This window comes from Triplophysa rosa, linkage group LG5 (genome assembly GCF_024868665.1).
Source record: "Triplophysa rosa linkage group LG5, Trosa_1v2, whole genome shotgun sequence".
In the NCBI taxonomy this organism is placed as follows: domain Eukaryota; kingdom Metazoa; phylum Chordata; class Actinopteri; order Cypriniformes; family Nemacheilidae; genus Triplophysa; species Triplophysa rosa.
In genome coordinates this window covers 24,147,410-24,169,430 of record NC_079894.1, presented here as the reverse complement: position 1 = coordinate 24,169,430, position 22,021 = coordinate 24,147,410, and the positions used below count along the sequence as shown (strand labels likewise).

The 22,021-nt window shown below is 37.8% G+C and overlaps 1 protein-coding gene and 1 long non-coding RNA gene across 2 annotated transcripts; one reads left to right on the top strand and one right to left on the bottom strand.

The window, feature by feature from the left end:
• The first annotated feature begins 419 nt into the window (after positions 1–419).
• Positions 420–17,461, top strand: cdc34b (cell division cycle 34 homolog (S. cerevisiae) b). The gene is made up of 5 exons (XM_057333175.1): positions 420–1,133; positions 3,612–3,698; positions 13,261–13,358; positions 15,057–15,191; positions 16,092–17,461. Exons 1-5 carry the CDS (start codon positions 948–950, stop codon positions 16,309–16,311), a joined length of 726 nt encoding a protein of 241 aa, XP_057189158.1. The 5' UTR covers positions 420–947; the 3' UTR covers positions 16,312–17,461.
• Positions 16,922–18,795, bottom strand: LOC130553916 (uncharacterized). The gene is made up of 2 exons (XR_008962925.1): positions 18,015–18,795; positions 16,922–17,910 (listed from the first exon to the last, which is right to left on the bottom strand). It is a non-coding gene; the product is annotated as an uncharacterized LOC130553916 (long non-coding RNA).
• Positions 18,796–22,021: the final 3,226 nt, after the last annotated feature.

Sequence of the window (22,021 nt, the reverse complement as noted above, 5' to 3'; positions counted from 1 at the left end):
TTCACTGACGTGTCTCTTAAGTGTTGAGGACTAGTGCTGCTTTGAGCCTACATTCAGTATGAGTAAAATACTCAAGTACTGTTCAAATCAGATACTCAAAGACTTTTACTCAAGTCGTTTTGGAATTGGTGACTTGTAACTTGTAATGGAGTAATTTTCACTACACGGTATCTGTACTTTTACTTAAGTATGGTTTTCAGGTACTCTTTACACCTCTGAAATAAACTAATTAAAATCATAAATTGTAGTTGGTTAAAACAATTATTAGACTTAGTGTTAGTAATATACTTGAAACGTTGACTGTTGACTGTTGAATGTTGCTCTTGTTTTTTGTTAACATTTGTTTGAGCGGTACAGGCTATGTAAAACTTCACTACCCAGAATGCACCGCGGCCCTATCGGAATTGAGGAAAGACGCATCCAGGACATCGACTCATAAATCACCCGTCTCTCCTACATGTAGTAGTTCACGCCAGTTTCGCTCATCGGTGGTCAGCTTGCTAAAAATTCAAGCATATACTTTCTATTTTTACATCCAGACACGTGAATTTACTAACATTTAACGAAAACCTCACACTAGAGAGGATTAGCGTGTAATCGAAGTGGATTTTCACGGCTAACGTTAGCCCTTCAGCTACGAAAAAAAAACAAATCCGGAGAGCGATTTTTATTTTTCTGACAGACAAAACTGCAGACATATACTTCAGGAAACCTTTTTCTAATCTCATGGACGATTAAAATCACGCGTATGATGCTTTACAGCTAAAAACACGTTTTATTCAATCGAAAATAGTCTATTTTTTGATGATATTGTCATTTCCTTCGCTAAGCTAGCAACTCCAAACAAACAAAGAAAAGCATCTCTCGTCACATCGTGTCAACTTTTCGGACTTATTTATCAACCAACCCCGCTTTTTTATTGTCATTTGGATAGAAATACATCTGAAATGGCCCAACAGAGCAGTGCTCAGGTCGCCAGCTCTCAAAAAGCTTTAATGTTGGAGATGAAGTCTCTGCAGGAGGAACCAGTGGAGGGTTTCAAGATCACATTAGTGGATGAAGCTGATCTCTACAACTGGGAAGTGGCGATCTTTGGACCCCCAAACACTCATTACGAAGGGGGGTATTTCAAGGTAAGAGGGTGAGAGAGGTTCGAAAAGGGTCTTGGGTGGCAAAATTTTGCTATTTTTAGGAACAGATGGCTGATGGTCTATATTTAGAGCTGTAAACGGCAGTGGATAACAGCCTCTCTTTGTGTGTGCGCGTGTTTTCGTTTGGGACATTTGGATATAATTCAGATCTTCTTTCATATCGTGATTATATCATTTTATGTCCTATTTTTCACCAGAGCTTGGATTGAAGAGATTATGGTGCCTTTGTTTAGGATCATGTGTTGGTTTGGTTTCTTTGTTCTTCATTGACTCTGATACTGATGGATAATGGGTGAAGTGCTTCACACTTATAAACAGTATTATCAATGTTACACTTATATATTACAACATTTAATCCCATTTGTGCGTTTTATTTTCTTAATAATGCTTTTTAGGCAGATCTCTTACTTCAAAGCTTCTCGTAAGCTTTTCTCAAGAGTCTGTTATACATTTATATTTGGAATAATTTCTCATGGTGCTGAGAAGACAGACCTCTGTCAAGGTTGATCTCTTTTCAAAATATGTGAATAAATGACATTACATGCCATAGTATCTGTTGGCGTCACGTTTGACCTGTCTGGTATCTTTTTTTGTTTTGTTTTGCTCTTATGGTATGCACCACAAATGATTGTCATAATGAAAAAATATGAAATAGCAAGGAGAGAATAGTGGTGTAACAGTGGAGGACCTTCATAAGAAAATCACATTCCACTCCAAAGCGTCTTTAATTCATGACCTTAATAATGTGAGACAGTTCATTAAATTAAGTTTACTTCAAGGTAGTTCCTCTTCAGATCATAGAGGAAGTGTACACATGTGTACAACATTGAAGTAGGTCACTGACTAGCTACTTGCCTTTGTTTACACCATGAACACACACACACATTGACAGTGGATTTGACGGATACAGTGACATCACGTTATAGAAAGAATCTGAGCTGGTGTTGAGACCTGACAAATATCAAAACTGAACAGATCTTGCTCCCAGAGCCTGTCAAAGACCAAAGGGTCTCGAATCTAACAGCTGTCTGCTATGGGATGGACCAGTGATGTGTGTATTTGCATTGAGTCACGGTTCTTTGTTTGAAGAAGGCTATTCTTTTTACGCAACAACAGTGTTAAACCTCTCTGGGTTTTCTGTTGGCACGTTTACAAGAGCTGTTAAGCAGCCAACAAACCAGCCGAGCTACTGTGGAATATAATAATGAATATCATCATGCCATCACACCATCAGCTAATTTAGAGAAATGCTTTTGTAAGAAAGATTAGGCAATTTCTAAAGCCATAGTTTTACCCAAATATTCTGTGGTTATTTACAATTTTATTTACTTTTATTCGTGGAACACAACAGGATAAGTTTAGTACATTGTTGACTTTTCCTCATTCAATTAAAGTGAATAAAGATGCAAGCTGTCAAGATCCAAATATGACAAAAAAGCTAAATGTAAGACTTGTTTTTTCTGTAGATGTTTTCTGAAATAAGACAGTGTTGTGTTAGGAACTGACCATAATCAGGAAGCCATTAAAAAAAAGACTTCCCCTCACATCTGATTTAGTTTCTCATTCATTTGGTTCCTCACACAATCGTGATTCAAACTTGACATACAGTGCAAGCTGCTTATGGGGATTTTGTAATTTGTTGAGTTTGCCATTATTTGGCTCAGTTCACTTTCATTGTATTAGAAAGAGCAGCTTGTGACTTCTGCCTAACATCTATTATGTTCAATGGAAAGGAAAAACTTAAGGGGGGTTTGGAGCGTTACATGAGCAAGAAAATGACAGATTTTTCATTTTTTGGGAGTAATGTTTCCTTAATAGAAATATTCCCCACTTGAACCCACCACGCCAATATATTTGCTCCCTACAGTAGCAGCTCAAAATGTTTCAAGGGCAGTTATTTCATATTTGCCACGAGATTTGAAAATAATTAGGTCTATATTGAATTGAGATGGAGGGCATATCTCATGCGTAACAACTCTTTAACCTACTTGTTTTTGTGCCAAAAAATGATTTTGTCCCATTTCTTGGTTTCGCAGCCTGGAGTGCATGTATGTGTTTTCTCTTTGATTTTTCTCCATCCTCCGTTTGCACTCTTCTACAGCTACGTGATGTGTCTTCAATCCTATTAAGACCAGCTGTCGCCGAACCTAGAGACAGAATCCTCCAAAGCTCTTGTATATAAGAAATCTCTGACAGAACGGTCATGTTTTGAACTCGTAGTTGAACATTTTCGCATGGGCTGGTTCTTATATGGGTTACTGTGAGTTTTTAACATTCAAAGGACATTGGTAAATAAAGTAAGAGGAAAAACCTGAAGATGGGCAGTAAATGCACAAGTGAAAATAAATTAGCCAACAAACAAAATAAGCCTTGATGTGTACAGAAAAATAGAGTTTATAGGAAATGTCATCTTTTCACTTTCAGAGTGTTCTGATCTGTCTGTTTTTGTATTGTTTTCAGGCTCGCATCAAGTTCCCAATTGACTACCCTTATTCACCGCCCACGTTCAGATTCCTCACCAAAATGTGGCACCCCAACATCTATGAGGTAAGAATATTTTAGCCAGTCGTACTAATGTAGCAAGTTGTTTGTCACCCCTGCTGAACTTTGGTTTGAGCCTTTCGCTTATGTACCCAACAAATCCAAACCTTGAGATTTTAGTTATTGACACTCTAATCAGCCTAAAGTTAAAACTGGAACTGATTATTTAGTTTTTGCAAATGAGGAAGAGTATTATAACGTCACCAGGAAGCACAAACAGGTGTGGTTCACCAATCTGCAGTTTAGACATGTTTGTGGCCTGGAAAATGTTAGGTCGTGTTGTGTGGGTTTAAAAAGATACGCTGGTAACAATGTCGAAAGCAAAGCTAAAATTGTGCAGAACATGAAGATTGTTGAATTATTAGCCAATGATTGTTGTAGTTTAAAGCATTTAACTTGCTTATATTATAAAAATATTCAGCACTGTTGCTATGTATCCAACATTTAAGAGAATTCTTTTTAATGCACAATGGTTATTTATAATGTTATTACTAGGGCTGTCAAACGATTAATCACGTCCATAATAAAAGTTCATACTGTGGATATTAATTTTGTATCAGTAAACACAAAAACATACACATAAGTGTGTGTATGTATATAGGGATGGAACGGTTCATGAAAAATTCCGTACCGTTCAATTCGCAGAGCGACATGCTTTTTTCCCATTTGGCACAGATCGAGGCGAACGTTATAGCAGCTTATTACACAGCTCATTTGAATGCTTGATTCTGATTGGCCAGTCTCGACATCCCAAGGGTTGTTATTTTCAAATAACAACCGCTCAAAACTAGTGTTGTCACGGTACCAAAATTTCAGTAGTCGGTACCAATACCAGTAAAATTCCACGGTTCTCGGTACCAATTTCGGTACCAAAGCAAAACACAAGTACATGCTAATTGAAACACAATTTTATTATTAAAGCTCATTGTTAATATAAATGTATAGAAAGCAATGCCATTTTGTATAAATGAAGTATAAGTTAATTGTTGCTGAAACTGTTGTGTGCTCTCTCGGGTCTTTCATGCTGATGAACATCCTCCTCAGTCTGCTGCTGTATAAGACAAATAGAATAAACTTCAGTAAGTCAACTGACTGAACAAACATGCATATGCAATATTAAAACAAACATCAGTTTTTATACTGCATTTACACAAGATTACTTACATTAAGGTAACTGTATATTAAAATAATAAATGCAACAAATATATTTTTCTTTAGTTTAAATGTGGCTTTTTAAACCTAATAGAGTTATCTATCCAAGACATGCACATTGCTAGTCATGCAGTTAGTATGATAGTTTTCTAGCACATAGATTGCAGATAGGCCTAAATAAAATACTAGGTACTGTAAACCCCACCCTGTCCTCCCGTTAATTTTACTACATTACAGTTATAAAAGCATTAAATGGTTAATAAGTACACTTGACTAGCATTGGCGCTAACAAATTAACACGCAAACAGGTATGTTTATTTTGACGTAACCTTTAACTTAACATATGCTACAACATTCATAATGCAAACGCGAACATAATTTGAAACTTACCGCTTGAACTTGTTAATTTAAATCCGGATGCTTCCTCGTTTCACCACAAAACTCTGTTCGTTTTCTTCGTAATATGACTTTAATCTGAAGTATTTCTGTGCGCATCTCTTGTGGATCGGAGCCGCGCTTATCCGCTCATCACGTCTTATTGCATCTATAAAAAGTTTCCGACTAACAACCTGTCAGACAGAGCATCAGTACCCGGTTGACCCGGTACGTCGGTACTACCGGGTCTTGTGAAAATTAGGTACCGACTTGGACCCGAAGTACCGGTACTTTTGACAACACTACTCAAAACTAATAACACCCTGTAACCCGGATGCTGCAAATCATTTTGAGGGGCAGTTTAATATTACACAAAAATTAATTATAAATGTCTTTTAATAACATATATGACATTATATTTACAAATGATTAAACCAATTTGCCTGTTTGTGATGTTTGAACGTCGTTTCTTACTTTAAAACCGAAACTAAACAGCTATTCCTCGCGGAAGGTCTGCATTCGGTAAAAATGAGCTAATAAACTATTTCAAATTCAGGTTTTATTTCCAGTTTTTTTCTCATGTGGCAAGTAGCCATGTAATAAGCGGGGTAATGTACAAGCAGCCGGTTGTTATTGCAAAATAAGCCCCTTCAGTGTGATACAAGATTATAAGCGGACATGGCAAGATTATAAGCGCACTTCAGTGTGATACAAGACCAGTGATCACACTGTTGGGGCTTATTTCTGCGATAACAACCGGCTGCCTGTACGTTATCCCTTACATAGTTGCCATGTCCGCTTATAATATGCAACTTTGGGCTTTTGGGCTTCTTTTTCTGTCAAGTCGCGTTAAAAAAATCATGGTGACAGTTAGGGCTGTGCAATTAATTGAAAATGAATCATAATCGGCAATTTTGGCCTTAAACAATTACAAAAACAAAATGATAGAGGTAAAACGATTATTGTGCCGCATTCCATTTTGCAAGGATCCTCTCTTTTCTTGTGGTATAAAACCTCAGCGCACAGTTTTCATTTATAGTGGTTCAATTGTGCTATTTTCTTTACATTTATTTTTTCATTTGAATTCACATATTAAAAGCCAAGCTTTTAAATTTGTTTTATGTTGTTTCAAACGTTAAGGAGTAATCGCGTTAAATAATCGGGACCTCAATATTGGCCAAAATAATCGTGATTATGATTTTTGTCATAATCGAGCAGCACTAGTGACAGTGACAGTATCCCCTATAATAACGGCAAAGTTTAGACTTCTTTAACATCTGAATAGCATGCAAAGGTAACTTGCATACATAGAAATTAACTTTTTTCCTTGGTAGCACTGGTGTTCCCAACTTCAAAAGTTAAGAGCACCCACCTGAAAATGAATACCATGTTCTGTCTGAATAGTTGAAAACAAAATGGTAACAATTTTACCATTTAAACATGCATGTGATGTAGGGCTGTCACGATTATGGAATTTGGCTGACAATTAATTGTCTAATAAATCATTGTGATTATGACGATAAATTGTCTGTTTTAGAGCTTTGACATTTAATTCTCATACATTTTTGATTCGGCTTTGAAACGACCATATTGTTCTGAATATAAGACCTTTATAAGGAATTACATCGGAAAAAATTGGGACAACGGCCAAATACTTATAAATTAAATAAATTGATCAGGAGTGAATTGAAGCCAGCATTTAAATGCTATCAGTCATAGAAATGCTTCTAGTCTGTTTTTTTTCTCACTTGCAAGACTACAATAAAATTTTACTTCTATGTTAAAGGAAATTTTGGTAGACTGGTTTTCACACTGAGATTAGCTTAAATAATATTAAATTGTACTGAAGGTATTTTTATGGTATATGCTTTAGTTTTTTTAAGTGATTGTGTTGTAGTGGTATATTCTACCAGTATTACCATGCTTTAGTTACAATATATGCACTAAAATATGCAGGCACTACAGCTCCTGTAGAAGTCTGTGAAGTTTCACCTCAAAATACGCCGCAGATCATTTATTTTACCATGCCCTAATTGCCCAGTTTTGCATGCGAGAAGAAACGCGCTGTTTTGGTGTGTGTCTCATTAAGTGCAAATGAGCTGCTAGTCTCCACCCCATTTTCAACAGATAAAACAGCCAGAGGCAGGCTGTGAGCCTGTGCTTCCATCGGCAAAAGAAGGGTCATATAAAGCGAATGAGAAATGCTGTTTCCATCTTTAAACACCAAACACATTGTTTTCTATAAGCGAACAGACTCCTAACAAAGGCGTCATGTTTTCTACATGCGAATTACACATGACAAACTGGTCGCGTATTTTCAAACCGTAACACTGCTTTCTATAAGTGAAAGTACTCATGACAGACCCATCGCGTGTTTACAGACCATACACAATGCTTTCTATAAGTGAAAGTACCCATGACAGTCCCATCGCGTGTTTACAGACCATACACACTGCTTTCTATAAGTGAAGATACTCAAGACAAACGCATCGCGTGTTTACAGACCATACACACTGCTTTCTATAAGTGAAGATACTCAAGACAAACGCATCGCGTTTTCTCTAAGTGAAAGTAACGTTACACAGGACAATCCCATTGCGTGTTTACAAGCCATACACATTGCTTTATTTGCGTGAACGGACAAACGTTTCACAATTACGTTTTACCTACTTTTAAGTTGCCACAGGTCCCCGAGGTCTTACTTAAAAAGTAACGGTACTTACAATGTCTTTATTTGCACCTTTTCCTTGTTCAGTCTGGTGGATTTCCATTGAAAACAAAATAAATCCATTGCTGTCCTGTCAGGCTGGGAACAGTGTTCTGTGCTGCTCTGTGCGGCCAACAACAGAACACTTAGCATGCTTTGCTTACTTTTGCCATGGTGTCTAATTCACGTATGTCGCTTGCGAAAACAAAAATGGCGGCAGCGCCATGGGTAGACACATTCAGAAAAGGGGGCGGTAATATTACAGGGCTCTAGAGTGCGACCTAATTTCTCAATGGTGCGACTAAAAAAAATCTGAGGTCGCACCATTGCGACCAGCCGTTCGAGGAAAAAAGTCTCCGTTACTCTGAAAGTCTCCCTGTGGTTCAACAACAGACAAACATTAGGCCCATATCGTGGTCTAAACCAATCAGAGATGGTGAAGGGCGGACCCCCTCTGATTGGCCGTGGTCCAGATATTCCTGTACGTGTATGTAATTTTGAAAATGCGTGTGCTGCAGTCAGGCAGAGAGAGGTGAGTAGCCTAGGAAATAAGCCCCGACAGTGTGATCAGGGTCCGCGAAGCAGAGGGTCTTGTATCACACTGAAGGGGCTTATTTCGCGATAACAACCGGCTGCTTGTACATTATCCTGCTTATTACACGGCTACTTGCCACATGAGAAAAAAACTGGACATAAAATGTGAATTTGAAATATTTTATTAGCTCATTTTTACCAAATGCAGACCTTCCGTGAGGAAAAGCCGTTTGGTTTCGGTTTTAAAGTAAGAAACAACGTTCAAACGTCAGGAACTGACCAATTGGTTTTAGTCATTTGTGAATATAATGTCATATATGTTATTAAAAGACATATTTATAAATCATTTTTGTGTAATATTAAACTGCCCCTCTCAAAATGATTTGTAGCATCCGGGTTACATGGTGTTATTAGTTTTGAGCGGTTGCAATCCTTGGAATGTCGCGACTGGCCAATCAGAATCAAGCATTCAAATGAGCCGTGTAATAATGCAAAAGAAGAACTTCCCTTCACTAAGTTCAAGTCCGAAATAATTCTTATGAAGAAAAATGTCTTGAACGTAAACCCGACGTACAGCAACGATGTCGCGTGCGCCCAATTGTATAGGAGTCATCGCAGATACATTGGAAAAAAAAGACATCTGTGCAAATTGGGAAAAGTGCGTACATGGCATTCCTGATCGACGGAGACACAGATATCGCCACAAAGGAATGCGTCATTGTGTACGGTCGTATCTTGCGGAGAGGAAGACCGGTGAATATATTAATTGGACACATTGAGGTCGAGCATGCCCATGCCCAAGGTCAGCCATGTCATGTCATGTAGCCTATGTCAATAATATGCCTACCGTCTCATTACTGCATTAACCATATGTAATATTCTTATAATTGAAAATGAAAAAAAAATTGATTGCATTATAAACTATTGATCTTGGAAGTAAATGGTATTATCGTTTTTATTTGTTTAATTAGGAATTTATGCTGCCTCAAAGAAAGCATTTGCTGCTCTTGGGGACCAGTACAGCAACTGGCTGGAGAATATCATTGCTCTGGGTGCTGATGGTGCTGCTGTTAATTTGGGCACCAAAGGGGGTGTCGTAGGCCTTCTGCAGCCAGAGGCAGGTGAATAAAGAACTTTATGTTGACCAGATTGTTAGTTAATCATTTACAAGTCAATATTGCTTATATGGACAGCGATTTAAAAAAAAAGTGAACTTGTAAAACTGCGGTGTTAAATGTGATGCGGTCGAAAATTTGGGGGCATCTAACTTTTGTGCTGGTGCACCTAAGAAAAAAGGTTAGGCGCACCAGTGCAACCAGTGCAAAAATTTAGTCTAGAGCCCTGTATTATAATAAGAACGACTACCTACGTCAGAAAGCAAGCGAAATCTGAACGGCTCGTTTTCTCACAGGCTTGCAGAGATAGGCTCACGTAAACAAAGTTACTAGGTTGTCATTTTTCACGTTTTCCGAGTTGGTAGATGCACCAGACACCCGATTATAGCACTTAAACATTGAAAAAGTCAGATTTTCATGAAATGTCCCCTTTAAAACTAAAAACAAATCATATTATTTTAGGGTTGTTCCGATTGACCATACTATCGTGTATCGGCGATCCTCAGACCTATCGGCGATAGCTGATTCCCTAGACGATAGTTGGGTGTTTGCCAATATATGTTGCAAATCAATATTACAAACGCGCATTGCACATTGGCTCGGGCTTTTCCTCGCGCCAGAGAGAGTTTATAATGTGCGTGCTTTGAGGTTTCAGCGCACGAGAGAGTTTGTGGGCTCGGGCTTTTCCTCGCATCAGAGAGGGTTTATAATGTGTGGGCTTTGAGGTTTCAGCGCACTAGAGAGTTTGTGATGCGCGCGGCTCGAGCTTTTCCTCGCGCCAGAGAGATTTTATAATGAGCGGGCTTTGAGGTTTCAGCGCACTATAGAGTTTGTGATGCACGTGGCTCGGGCTTTTCCTCTTGCTAGAGAGTTTATAATGTGCGGGCTTTGAGGTTTCAGCGCACTATAGAGTTTGTGATGCGCGCTGCTCGGGCTTTTCCTCGTGCCAGAGAGAGTTTATAATGTGCGGGCTTTGAGGTTTCAGCGCACTATAGAGTTTGTGATGTGCGCGGCTCGGGCTTTTCCTCGCGCCAGAGAGAGTTTATAATGTGCGGGCTTTGAGGTTTCAGCGCACTAGAGAGTTTGTGATGCGCGCGGCTCGGGCTTTTCCTTGCGAAATGTTGATTAAGTTCTGACGCTGAATACATCTGGGGAATCATCTGTTGTTAATAACAATGTAACCTCGCGCTCCGGAGAGCTAAAGTGACAGCTTCGTGCTAAAGCAAAAGCTAATATCGACAGGGATTTTGAGAGTTGGCTTTCCGACATCTGAAAGTATTGCATTCACAGGTAACATGTCACTATCGTGATTTATTTTTTAAAAGTCTTAGTTTCATGTAGTCAGAACAAAAGCGGAATATATTCAGTCCCTACAGGATTTTGTGGAGATTTTTTTGTGATTTCTGCTGCCAAAAATGCTTAATTTTGCAGCGGCTTTATTCAAATTTTGCAATAAAAATTGCGGCATGTTTTTTTTTACTAAAAATGTTAAAAATACTACTTGAATTGGCAAATAGGGTTCTTTATCAAAACTACCACCTGTGAAAACATTATTGTGCAATAGTGAAAAAATAGCTTAATAAATAGAAGAAATGCAAAAAACCATGTTCGGTGTTCGGTATTATTCGGCCTTCGGCCAAGTGTTTCACATCATGTTTGGCTTCGGCCAAGAATTTTCGTTTCGGTGCATCCCTACCATGAACCTTGCATACTTTTAAGAAATCAGCGTTTAGTTGATTGTGATGAATGTTCATTGACACCGAAATAAGCATTACAGCTTTCTTCATAGATTAGATGGCTTTATGTTGTTTCCAGGTGTGTTGTTTAAAGGGGTGCCGCAACGGTGTGTCATGCATTCTGACTTCTTTACGATGTTAAACGTGCTGTCTTCTCATACTTAACATGGTCAACTTGTCAAAAAACGAGTTGGGCATATTACATAGTATTTCTGTGCTCGATACACTCCCCCAGCGATCCTACAGGTTTCGGAAAGTTTTTTTCAAACATATAAAACTGTTTCGTAACAATTTTTCTTAGTCCCTTATTGGACAATTCTCCCGGAAAAGCACACAGCACACCCACGCGACAGCAAAGGGAGTAGGAGAAGGAGCATGCGCAGACGTCACTTTCACTTGTGTGCAGGAGAGAGAGAGAGAGCATGCGCAGATGTCACTTTCACTTGTGTGCAGGAGAGAGAGAGAGAGCATACGCTCGCGAAGTTCAGGTGTTTGTTTGTTCACTGCATTTGGGTGATGAATGTTATATAAACTGTGGATATAACGCTGGATTTAGAGATCGTTTGTCCCAGCGCTAAAAGATGCCGGACATGAACCGCATGCGGTTAGTGAAACTGATGTCTGTGTTTTGTTGGCAATGGGTGCGCACGTGCTTTAGTTCAGCCTACCCCTCCCCCACGCACGCGCCGTATGCTTTATATGAAATAATCATACAGCTGTATCTATCTTTTATAAATGTGATCAAACTAAATACTCTTCGAAGATACGAAGTATGCAATACTACTCTATAGGTACTCAAGATTAATATGAGATTGGCAGAAACCGCGTGTGTTAGGGCCGCTTTAAGAACGTGACACACACGTCGGTGAGGCTGACTTGACTCAAAGCCACTAGCCTGCAATCTTTAGCCAAAAAAGCGTAACTGCTAAGAGTAGCAGTGCCAAAGCACAACCCACGTAAAGAAAATAACTCGTATAACTCAACTTTATTTTTTTATTTATATAGCGCTTTTACAATTTTACAATAACTGACACATTTTATGTTTCAAATTGAGATGGCGACAAAGAAATCAAAATAAAGGACTGCAGCTTTAAATATAAGCGTGTATGTGTTTAAAACAAATTTAATATGCACAGAGAAGAACAGACATATATTATGTAAACACAAACTTTTCTTCTGGATGCGATTAATTGTTTGACAGCCCTAATTATTACCTTTTTGGGTCTTTTAGTGTTGGCTGGTTGGTTAATCTAAAATGAAATTTTGTCAGTTTTACTCACCCTCATGTTGTTCAAATCCTCAATAACTTTCTTTGACCTCAGAATGAAAATGCTGTTTTTTGTTGTGTTGTTTTTTTTTTCTTTCTTTACAATGGAAGCGAATTATGACTGCTTCTTCTCAAGCTTCGAAAGGACATGAAAGCATCACTAAATTACCGCATCTCATGCCGTAAGATGAAAGCATATACAAGGGTTTGGTGAAAATATCTTAAAATAAAATCCATTAAGATTTAACCCGTATGTAACACATGCAGTTGGGTCCTTCAGACAATATTTAAATGTGATGGGAAAACCTTATTTATTAAATTAATTCACAGCGCTACAAAAATAGCATTATTTTATTTGCTTTTGAAACATTTGTAGACGTTTCCTTAAAGATGGATTGTAGTTACATGCCCGCCTAACTGTTCCTGCATGTTGAAATTTAAATGCAGTGCATGTTTAAGGACTTCCACAGTCCAGACATGTCTTTCAGCATTCTGTGGAGCGGAGGCCATCCTTCAGTTCTGACAGCCTGTTTCTTATCCTTATCTCACTTTCACACATCTCTCTCTTAGACTCTGAGTACTCTGAAGTAATGACACGGGGGAGACTAAGTAGATTGTTTTCCTTCAGTAAATAGTTATGATACTACGATTGATGAATGTGTTTGTGTGTGTGCTTTTACAGAACGGCGATGTGTGTATCTCCATTCTGCATCCTCCAGTAGATGATCCACAGAGCGGAGAACTTCCCTCTGAGAGGTGGAACCCCACACAGAACGTCAGGTATGGAGTGATGTCTTCTAAAATAATGATGTTGGGTGCATTGTGCTCATGAATTTCCCTTCAGGGACCCGTGGACCTTTATCTACCAGCACCTGTCACAAAGAGTGATTATTTATTTTCCCGTTACAGGTTAACAGGGGTCTGTTTAATGAAGGTGTAACCAGGCCGGTTTTATGTTTAAGAGTTTTCCGGTTGCTTGCTTTCATGGAAAGCATCTCGGTAGACATCTCATCTTTGTGTTTTTCCTCCCTGGAGTCTGAACTCTGTTCATGTAGTCTGGTATCTTGTTTCACTGGGGCTCTGCGGGTTTCAGGGGAAGAGTTCATGTCTTCCAGGAAGCTCTTGTTTATCATTTCTGTTGTGGAACACCTGTCGGGGTTTTGAGTCGAGATTGAATGCTGCTTGTTTTACAGTGTCAACAGCTACTGTTGCAATCTCAGCCCTTTTTTTGTTTGTTTGACTGTAGAACACATTTGAAACTCAAATTCTCATTTTTCCTATTATGCATGATCTAGAAGTGTTGACCTGTATTGATAATGTTATGAATATGTACTGTTTATCCAACACAATGTGATGGAAGGTCGTAACAGTTTTATCGGGTTCTAAGTTTATATGAATTTGTACAGTCCCATTTGTATCTTTTGCGCCAGTTGTTAGGGGAGGGAGGTCATTATTGCTTTTTTATAATTGTAAGTTTGTGTACGACACATCGTCCAAATTTATGAAAGAAACGCAAGATTCATTTAGATTTTATTTTTATAGTGCTTTTACAATTTGCATTGCATCAAAGCAGCTGTACAAGAAAACCGAAACCACACACAAACAAGAGGATAAACCTTAAAAGTAATATGTGACCCTGGATCACAAAACCAGTCTTAAGTAGCACAGGAACATTTTTAGTAAAAGACAAAAATACATTGTGTGGGTCAAAATTATCGATTTTTCTTTTATGTCAAAAATCATTAGGATATTAAGCAAAGATCATGTTCCATGAAGATATTTTGTAAATTTCCTACCTTAAATATATAAAAACTTTATTTTTGTGAGTGGATGGTCTGCCACAGTGCCCCTGATTAACAACTTCAAAGGCGATTTTCTCAATATTTAGATTTTTTTGCACTCTCAGATTCCTGAATTTTAAACGGTTGCATCTGAGCCAGATATTGTCCTATTCTAACACCCATACATCAATAGAAAGCTTATTTATTCAGATTTCGGATTATGTAAAAATCTCAATTTTGAAAAATTGACCCATAAGACCCATAAGGTTTTGTTGGCGAGGGTCACATATAATAAAGTAAAGGGAAAAAGCAAATGCATACACATATGTACACACATATATAGGCATTGTATACATTGTACAACTCTCATGGTGTTCATTGCATTCGAAAAATTAGCATAAAATAGTTTGCTTGAATTTGAAAAGACTGATGCTATCTCTTTCACCCATTAAGCCAACGAAAGTAATAATTTAAAACACAAAAGCAGTTTTATCTATCGTACGTACCAATGGAAATGGAAATGCTCTAATAAGTAACACTGGTTTAGCCCTAGCCATAAACATTAGACATTAGACAAAGGCTTGTCCTCTCGCATTAAATCTTGTGAAGTTTTCACAGACGCAGACGCATCAAAGAGCATCTGTGAGACAGAGCAGTATTTAGGTAATTGCATTATAACTGTGTGTCTGTGTTTCAGAACGATCCTGTTGAGTGTCATCTCTCTGCTGAATGAACCCAACACATTTTCTCCAGCTAACGTCGACGCCTCCGTCATGTACCGCAAATGGAGAGACAGTAAAGGAAAAGACAGGGAATACGCAGAGATCATAAGGTAACTCAAGAAAATTTTTACATTATGTAAAAAGCACATTATCACCCTTGTAAACTAAATTATGACTGTTTTTGGTGCATAAAATCTTGACCATCATTATAAAAAATGTGGCTGAAGATACATAAAAATGTGGTATGTGGCCCTTTTAAGGTTCAGCCTTGTAAGAGTGTTTTGGAGCTCAATATTGATCAGCAACGGGAATAAAAACAATGGTTCGGCAAATCATTTGAAAGATTTAGATTTATTTTTTGGATCAGTAGTGCCCTCCTGTGGTTGAATGAGTCACTGACACACCAGTGACTGTTTATGCCAGAGTAGCAAATGTGTATTGCATAATTTGCCTGTGAGTTTGGAAATTTTGAGGACACTTGCATCATCACGTTTCATCCATTTCCCTCCTCAGGATATGAGTTGTTTATTTCTCTGCATTGGCTTCTTAAAACCCCCGAGCTACACTCATAAAGAACTATTATGACATACATGGCAATATATCTCACTGCCTGAGATAGATGATGTAGCACAAATAGAAACAACATATTATTAAAGACACATTTGCGTCGAAAAACCATGGCAGGATTTTAAATGAAGTTGAAATGAATATTTTGAGTGATTTATTAACTTGATGTCTATGCTGTGCTGTCACATACTGACAGTAATTTCGGTGAATGAGAAATGATAACAGTTCTGCAGGCAAACAGCATTTTTTAGTGAACTTATACATCTTTTTTATATCTATTTATGGTATCCTTTTGAAAATAAGGAGTAGATGTTAGAACCGTCCACTTTTCTTCTTAACAAACTACAGCCAGACATGCAACCCACAGACATTACACTGATGCTAAACCCCCTTCATGTTCCGGAATTGTGTAACTCAACACAGCACGTGTGTGTCTGTTTCAGAAAACAGGTTTTGGCCACTAAAGCAGAAGCAGAGCGGGACGGCGTTAAAGTCCCCACCACCCTGGCGGAGTACTGTGTGCGCACACGTGCCCCCGCACCTGACGAGGGGTCTGACCTGTTGTACGATGATTACTATGACGACGAAGACTTAGAGGATGAGGATGAGGATGACGAGGACTGTTGCTATGACGAAGACGACTCAGGAAATGAGGAGTCATGACGACATTCCCATCATCACGTTCATCCTCGTCTCCATCAGCATCACTTTGGAAGTTGAAATGTTAAGGCATGCACCCCGCATTAACATTGTCAAAATGGCCTTTTTCTTTCCCTAAAGGACAACAATTTGGATTTTACATTTTTTTGTGATAAAAGCATTATGCTGCTTTCCTCAGTGTCAGTTGTGCTGGCCTTCAGCTTTTCTCCAGCATCCTCTGGGTTGCTTGACTTATTTTTTTGAAAAGTGAGCATGTGTGATTGAAAATGTAAGGGAGTGGGTGCATTGTAAGACAAAAGCGTTTATGTCTCTGATCTTCAGCAATCCTTGAAGATGATCACTCTGATCAGCCACGCTCACTTCTTTGCTTTAAGCACATTAGAATAATTCCGCAATGAAGAGTTTGGGGGTCAAGGTTTGACATTTTAAAAAAATATTATTTTGTTTTGCCCCTCAAGGGATTTGTGAAAGCCCTCAACAAAAATTCAAGGATGGTTAATTGATAAAACCTTGTAAAATATTGAAAAGAATTCACAACACAATATTTAACTTAGTGTCACTTTAAATTATTGAAATTGTGTTTATTAGTTTGATGATATAGGACCTTATCAGAAATTGATTTAGTCAGACACAACTGGTTGGGTTGGTGTGTGGATGTGTTGTCTTTGAGTTTGTTTTAAAGCATTGATGAAATTGTTGTCCTCTTAACCTGAATATTATTTAATCTGCCGTGAGGGTTTTTTATTAATAGATGTTTGTTTTTCATGTGTTCTTTTTCTGGTATGTAGGGTGACTCTTGCTTTGTTTGTTTTGCGTTATCGCTCAGTAAAATGATGGCACATCCTGCGTCGTGATGTCACAATCTGAACTTTCTTTTACGCTTCTGGAGGCGTGCTGGTGTTCGTCTCTCTCGCTTCAATTTGAACTTATGCCGACTGACTCTCAGGATAAACCAATCGGGACAAAGAAAACCCACCAACAAAAAAAGTTTTTTTTTCTCACACCTGCAAGTCATCCATCTTTGCAATATTGTTTTGAAGACAATTTACAACCGTATCCCAAGAAGCTGAGGTGCACATGAGAATTAATTGACCTGTATGTATTTTTACGGTTTGTTGGCCTATTTAAAACAGAATAAAGATCTTTATTAGAATAGTGTTGTTCTTTTTCTGTTCTTTAAAACATAATAGAAATAAGGTTGCTTCGTTTTTCTGGGCTTGGTAAAAAGCTTTGGGGAGTCTGCCTGGTTCATTTTGTAACTGACGGTGTTTTTGCATAACTAATCAATAATGTTCAAATTAACTTTGATAGCTCAAAATACCCAATTCAGTCCTTAAGCATTGAAATATTAACTTTTTCAAGATTTTTCTTGTAAAACTATACAAAATAGCACAATTGTGGACGTGCAATACGTTTGCAATAATAAATAAGCACTTATGCATTCGCTCGGATCATTTGGTCGAGGAAAAAGTTCAAATTTAATCTTTGTTTTTAAATCACATCTGTATCAGTCGGAGATGTGGTTTAAATCTCTTCTGAAAACTATGTGTGCTTACCAGGGTCTATGTCTCCGAAGAGCAGCTCCATCGGTTTGCTCTTGTACTGGAAAAGTGTACATCACTTTAAATGTGACGCACAGATTTTGTGCTATTTTTAAATATAAAGAACAACACAGTGTTGGTTACAGAATAAGACATTTAGCTCACCTGGAGTGTTCAGGGTCTCCTTCAGACTTTCCGAAGTGCAGTTGCCTCACTCTGTTGCCATGGCAACCATCCAGCTGGCATTCAGGGTTTGCCTGGAAACAGTGCTCATGGCTCATTCGGACAAACTCCACACACCGCACACATAAGAAGTACAGAAATGAGCGGCTCCACTGAGATACAGTTACGGCTCTGATAAAGCTTAGGTACAGAGATGATGATTATATCGTAATGCAGGACTTTGTAAGGTAAATGTTGGTCCAGATGCACTTACAAGACTACATTTAAAGAATATTATCAGTTACTTACTGTATATTTATCTAAACTATTTTGGAAGCATAATAGATCATGTGTTAGCCCATATGATTACAAACTATAATAGTAAATTGTAGAAACATTTTTAATAGTAAACCTTTTTTCTTCATTTAGTGTAGTTACAGAGTACTATAGTACACTATAGAAAATATTATATTTATGTATTGTCTGGGGCTAGTTGTCACAAATTTAGGGTTATTTTTGAAATGTAATTACCTTAATCTTGGCTACGAAAAGAAATTGAATATGTCCACTGTTATTGCCCAGGAAGATCCTTTTAATATTAAATGTCCTTGTTAACCCAACAGCTATCACAATAATGTCATTTTAGTTTTACAAAACCACTACTAGAGACAAAACAGGATTTTTTGACATTGGCTTTTGCCTCAAAATCGTAACCGTTAGGAAGATTTGGCACTGATAACTTTCTAAAGAAACTATCTGCCCTACTTACATGTACAGTACATACAGCCGCAGCAAAAAATAAGAGACCATTTCAAAGACGTTTTCAGTTGTTCTGAATTTACCATTTATAGGTACGTCTTTAGGTAAAATGACTATTTTTGTTTCATTCTATGAACTACTAACAATATTCCTCTGAAATTTGAAATAAAAATGTTGTTTTTGCATTTACTGGCAGAAAATGAAAACTGGAAAGACAGGTACGGTATATACCAGAAACGTTGCTTTGGACACAGACAGGGACGGTCGTATGAAAGACATAATCCGCTCTTTGTGTAGTCATAAAGCACTCAGTTAATGCTAACAGCAGGAATGACTTTCATGAAGTTTAAAATGCCACTGAAGAATTCTTCATTAGCGAGTACAGTCTGCGACCATGTCTGGTCTGCTTTATCCAGTAATAAAAAGAAACAAAGTAGATCATTTATTTTGAAATGCGTCGAAAAGACAGAGAAATAACCCTTAAGTAACTTAGCAGTAAAAGAAAACACGTACATATATTCAGCTCAGAGCCTGAAGTCTCTTCATTCATTCATCTGTGTTGGAGTGACAGCTGTGAATGGCCTGTACTCGTATGCTGGCCTTTGCCGTGACAGATCTGTCCTCTGTTAAAACATACGTGTGCATGCTCTCTGTGTTTAGTAGAATCTCTTCAGGAAACACAAAGCAAACCTTGTGCCTGCATGCGGGTGCGCACCTGTGCCGACGGAGGACTGGCCAGCTGCCCTCATTCAAGTCTCACAGGTCATCAGAATCAGGATGCTGGGGTTAGCATTGTATGTTTTGGCTTAGCCACTATACTATATTTAGTGATAACTATTGTTTATACTTAAGGTTAGGGATTTGAACAAACCCTTAACCTTATGGTTTACATCAGACATTGGCACATGGCCCCAAAATATTCAGTACCAGAATATTGTATCCCACAATCCACTGTGTCTGACTTGACCTGCTTTCGGTTTCACAAATAAATCAGATACAATGTAGTCATATCATGAAGCAAGAATGTAGCATATTGTTACTGAAATGCAATGTATAGCAGGTTTACTGCAGTATTTATTTTCCTTTCGCGAGCATTTGATGACACATTAATGTGATGTTAGTGATGGGTGAGGTGCACAAAGGACGACGACGACAAACACAAATGCTTTTTATAGATTGTTTATCCTCACTTTAAGCTTCTAAGCGGGCATCGTTCTTTTATTTTTTCTCTGATTTAGTGACAGGGCCTTTTAGGAGCGTATTACGTTACAGAGAATCAATACGGCAACCGGCAGAGATATGGAGCGGGCTTGATTATAAACGGAACAATCCAAGGATAAAATGACAAGCCAATTGTATTACGTGATATGCTGTAAAAGGCACTGGAGTCTTCGTGTTTTTTGTGTGCGTACCTCATAAACGCAGACATCGATGCCTGTGAGTGGAATAATACTTGGGATGTTGAAAACATGCAGTTCTCAAAATCCATTAAATGGATCAAAGATATACATTATTAATGCCTTCCAGCAAGTCATTCCAATGAAACTTAAGGGAAAGTTCCCTGAAAGTAAAAATGATTTATTTACCCACATTCCATTTCAGACCTTTATGACTTTCTTTTTCCTGCAGAAAACAAAAGAAGAGGTTTTGAAGAACGATGGTAAACAAACAACGTTGACCCCATTGATGTCCAATGTATGGACACAAATCCATTGAGACATTTGGCTTAAAAAAGTGAATTAATAATGATACCTGTAATTCACATCAACGTGCTTTATAATAGTTCAATGTCAATCATGTTAAAATTGTGTTTTGATGTCAGGTGGGTTCTTCCAGTATCTCTTTCAGGTTAAACAGGAAGGTGAATCCTCCACCTGATCCAGTCCACCTACATGATGTCATCAACATTGATACCGAAGAACATATCAAGATTTACTCGGGAACCTAAAGAGTATTAATCACAAAACATTTTGGGCAGGTCACAGACCACAAATAAATCAAAAGTAGATGTAGACAGAGATACAGATAATATGCTTATAAACAAACCTCTGTGTCAGATCACACACTTTTCATTTGTGACGTCCGACACTGTTTCATCTCAGATCCAGATGCACTCATTAATGTTGCTTAATGAAACCAGGCCGAAACTTGTAAATGATCCATTACCAGAGCAAAGAAGCCGCACATCCCATTTGTTAATCAAGAGCTTCTAAACTACCCATTATAAACTCGAGTACTCATACACTCCAAAAACATAAACACGCAAGCACTTACAATGATGAAAATGACAGGATATTATGCTGCGAATGAAGTCGGAAACCATGATTGATTTCAGACACCTCTGGAACATTTATTTTATGTATAGAATATTTCCACATTTAAAAAATTTTTTGACTGCCTATTTAATTGGATTGCCAAATGTTAAGACGTACACAGCATTTATTTATTCCTGATATGATATGCTGGACACCTCACAAAGTGCGGTGACAATAGTTAAAATACATGAAATACTGCATACCGTTTACAGATTTATTTTAAACAAAAACATGCAGTACGCAGTGTAAACTGCAAAGTACGCAGCAGTACTCTATTCCAAACATAGCCTCCGAATAAGCTGGAGATTGGAGAAGATGCTACTTCTTGGCACGCTGCTGTTGCAAGAGCATCTGTTTGATTTTCTTGCCGTTATGCTAAGATTAGACTACCATTATTATGTCCAGGCTTTTAAAAGAGAGTTGTAGTTTCTTTTCATGTATAGTATGTTTCCAGAAAATGTCTAAAGTCAATGCTGAGATCAGAATTAAGGTCACAATTCAAGTACCATATTGGTGGGGAAACATGTGTACATTTCTTGTGGCATTATGAACATATACACAGGACATCTCACCCAGGTAAAGTGCTTGAATAGTTCGCAGATTATTTGCATCAGATCAATGGTCTTTAGTACACAGTATATACAGTACATTCGACTTCGATTTGATGTAAAACAATTCGCACTCTAAAAATTGTAGTACATTTTAAAGCTGTGAAATCGATGAAACATACTGTTAAATTGAGTAAATGTAAGTAAAGTAAATCTGAGTAATTCAGATTAGAATTCACCCAAAATATGAAGTGTATTAAAACATAATTTGTTAATTAAGTACTCATTTGATTTTTATCAAATAAATCTAAATAATATATGTCTATTTTAGATAAATTCACTGTTGGATTTTTTTAATATGTCCCACTAAAAACAGTTCGATGATTTT

Coding starts and splice junctions, on each gene's coding strand:
- cdc34b (XM_057333175.1), top strand. CDS start 948: ATGGCCCAACAGAGCAGTGCTCAGGTCGCCAGCTCTCAAAAAGCTTTA. Junction 1,134..3,611: donor ACGAAGGGGGGTATTTCAAG/GTAAGAGGGTGA, acceptor TATTGTTTTCAG/GCTCGCATCAAGTTCCCAAT. Junction 3,699..13,260: donor GGCACCCCAACATCTATGAG/GTAAGAATATTT, acceptor GTGCTTTTACAG/AACGGCGATGTGTGTATCTC.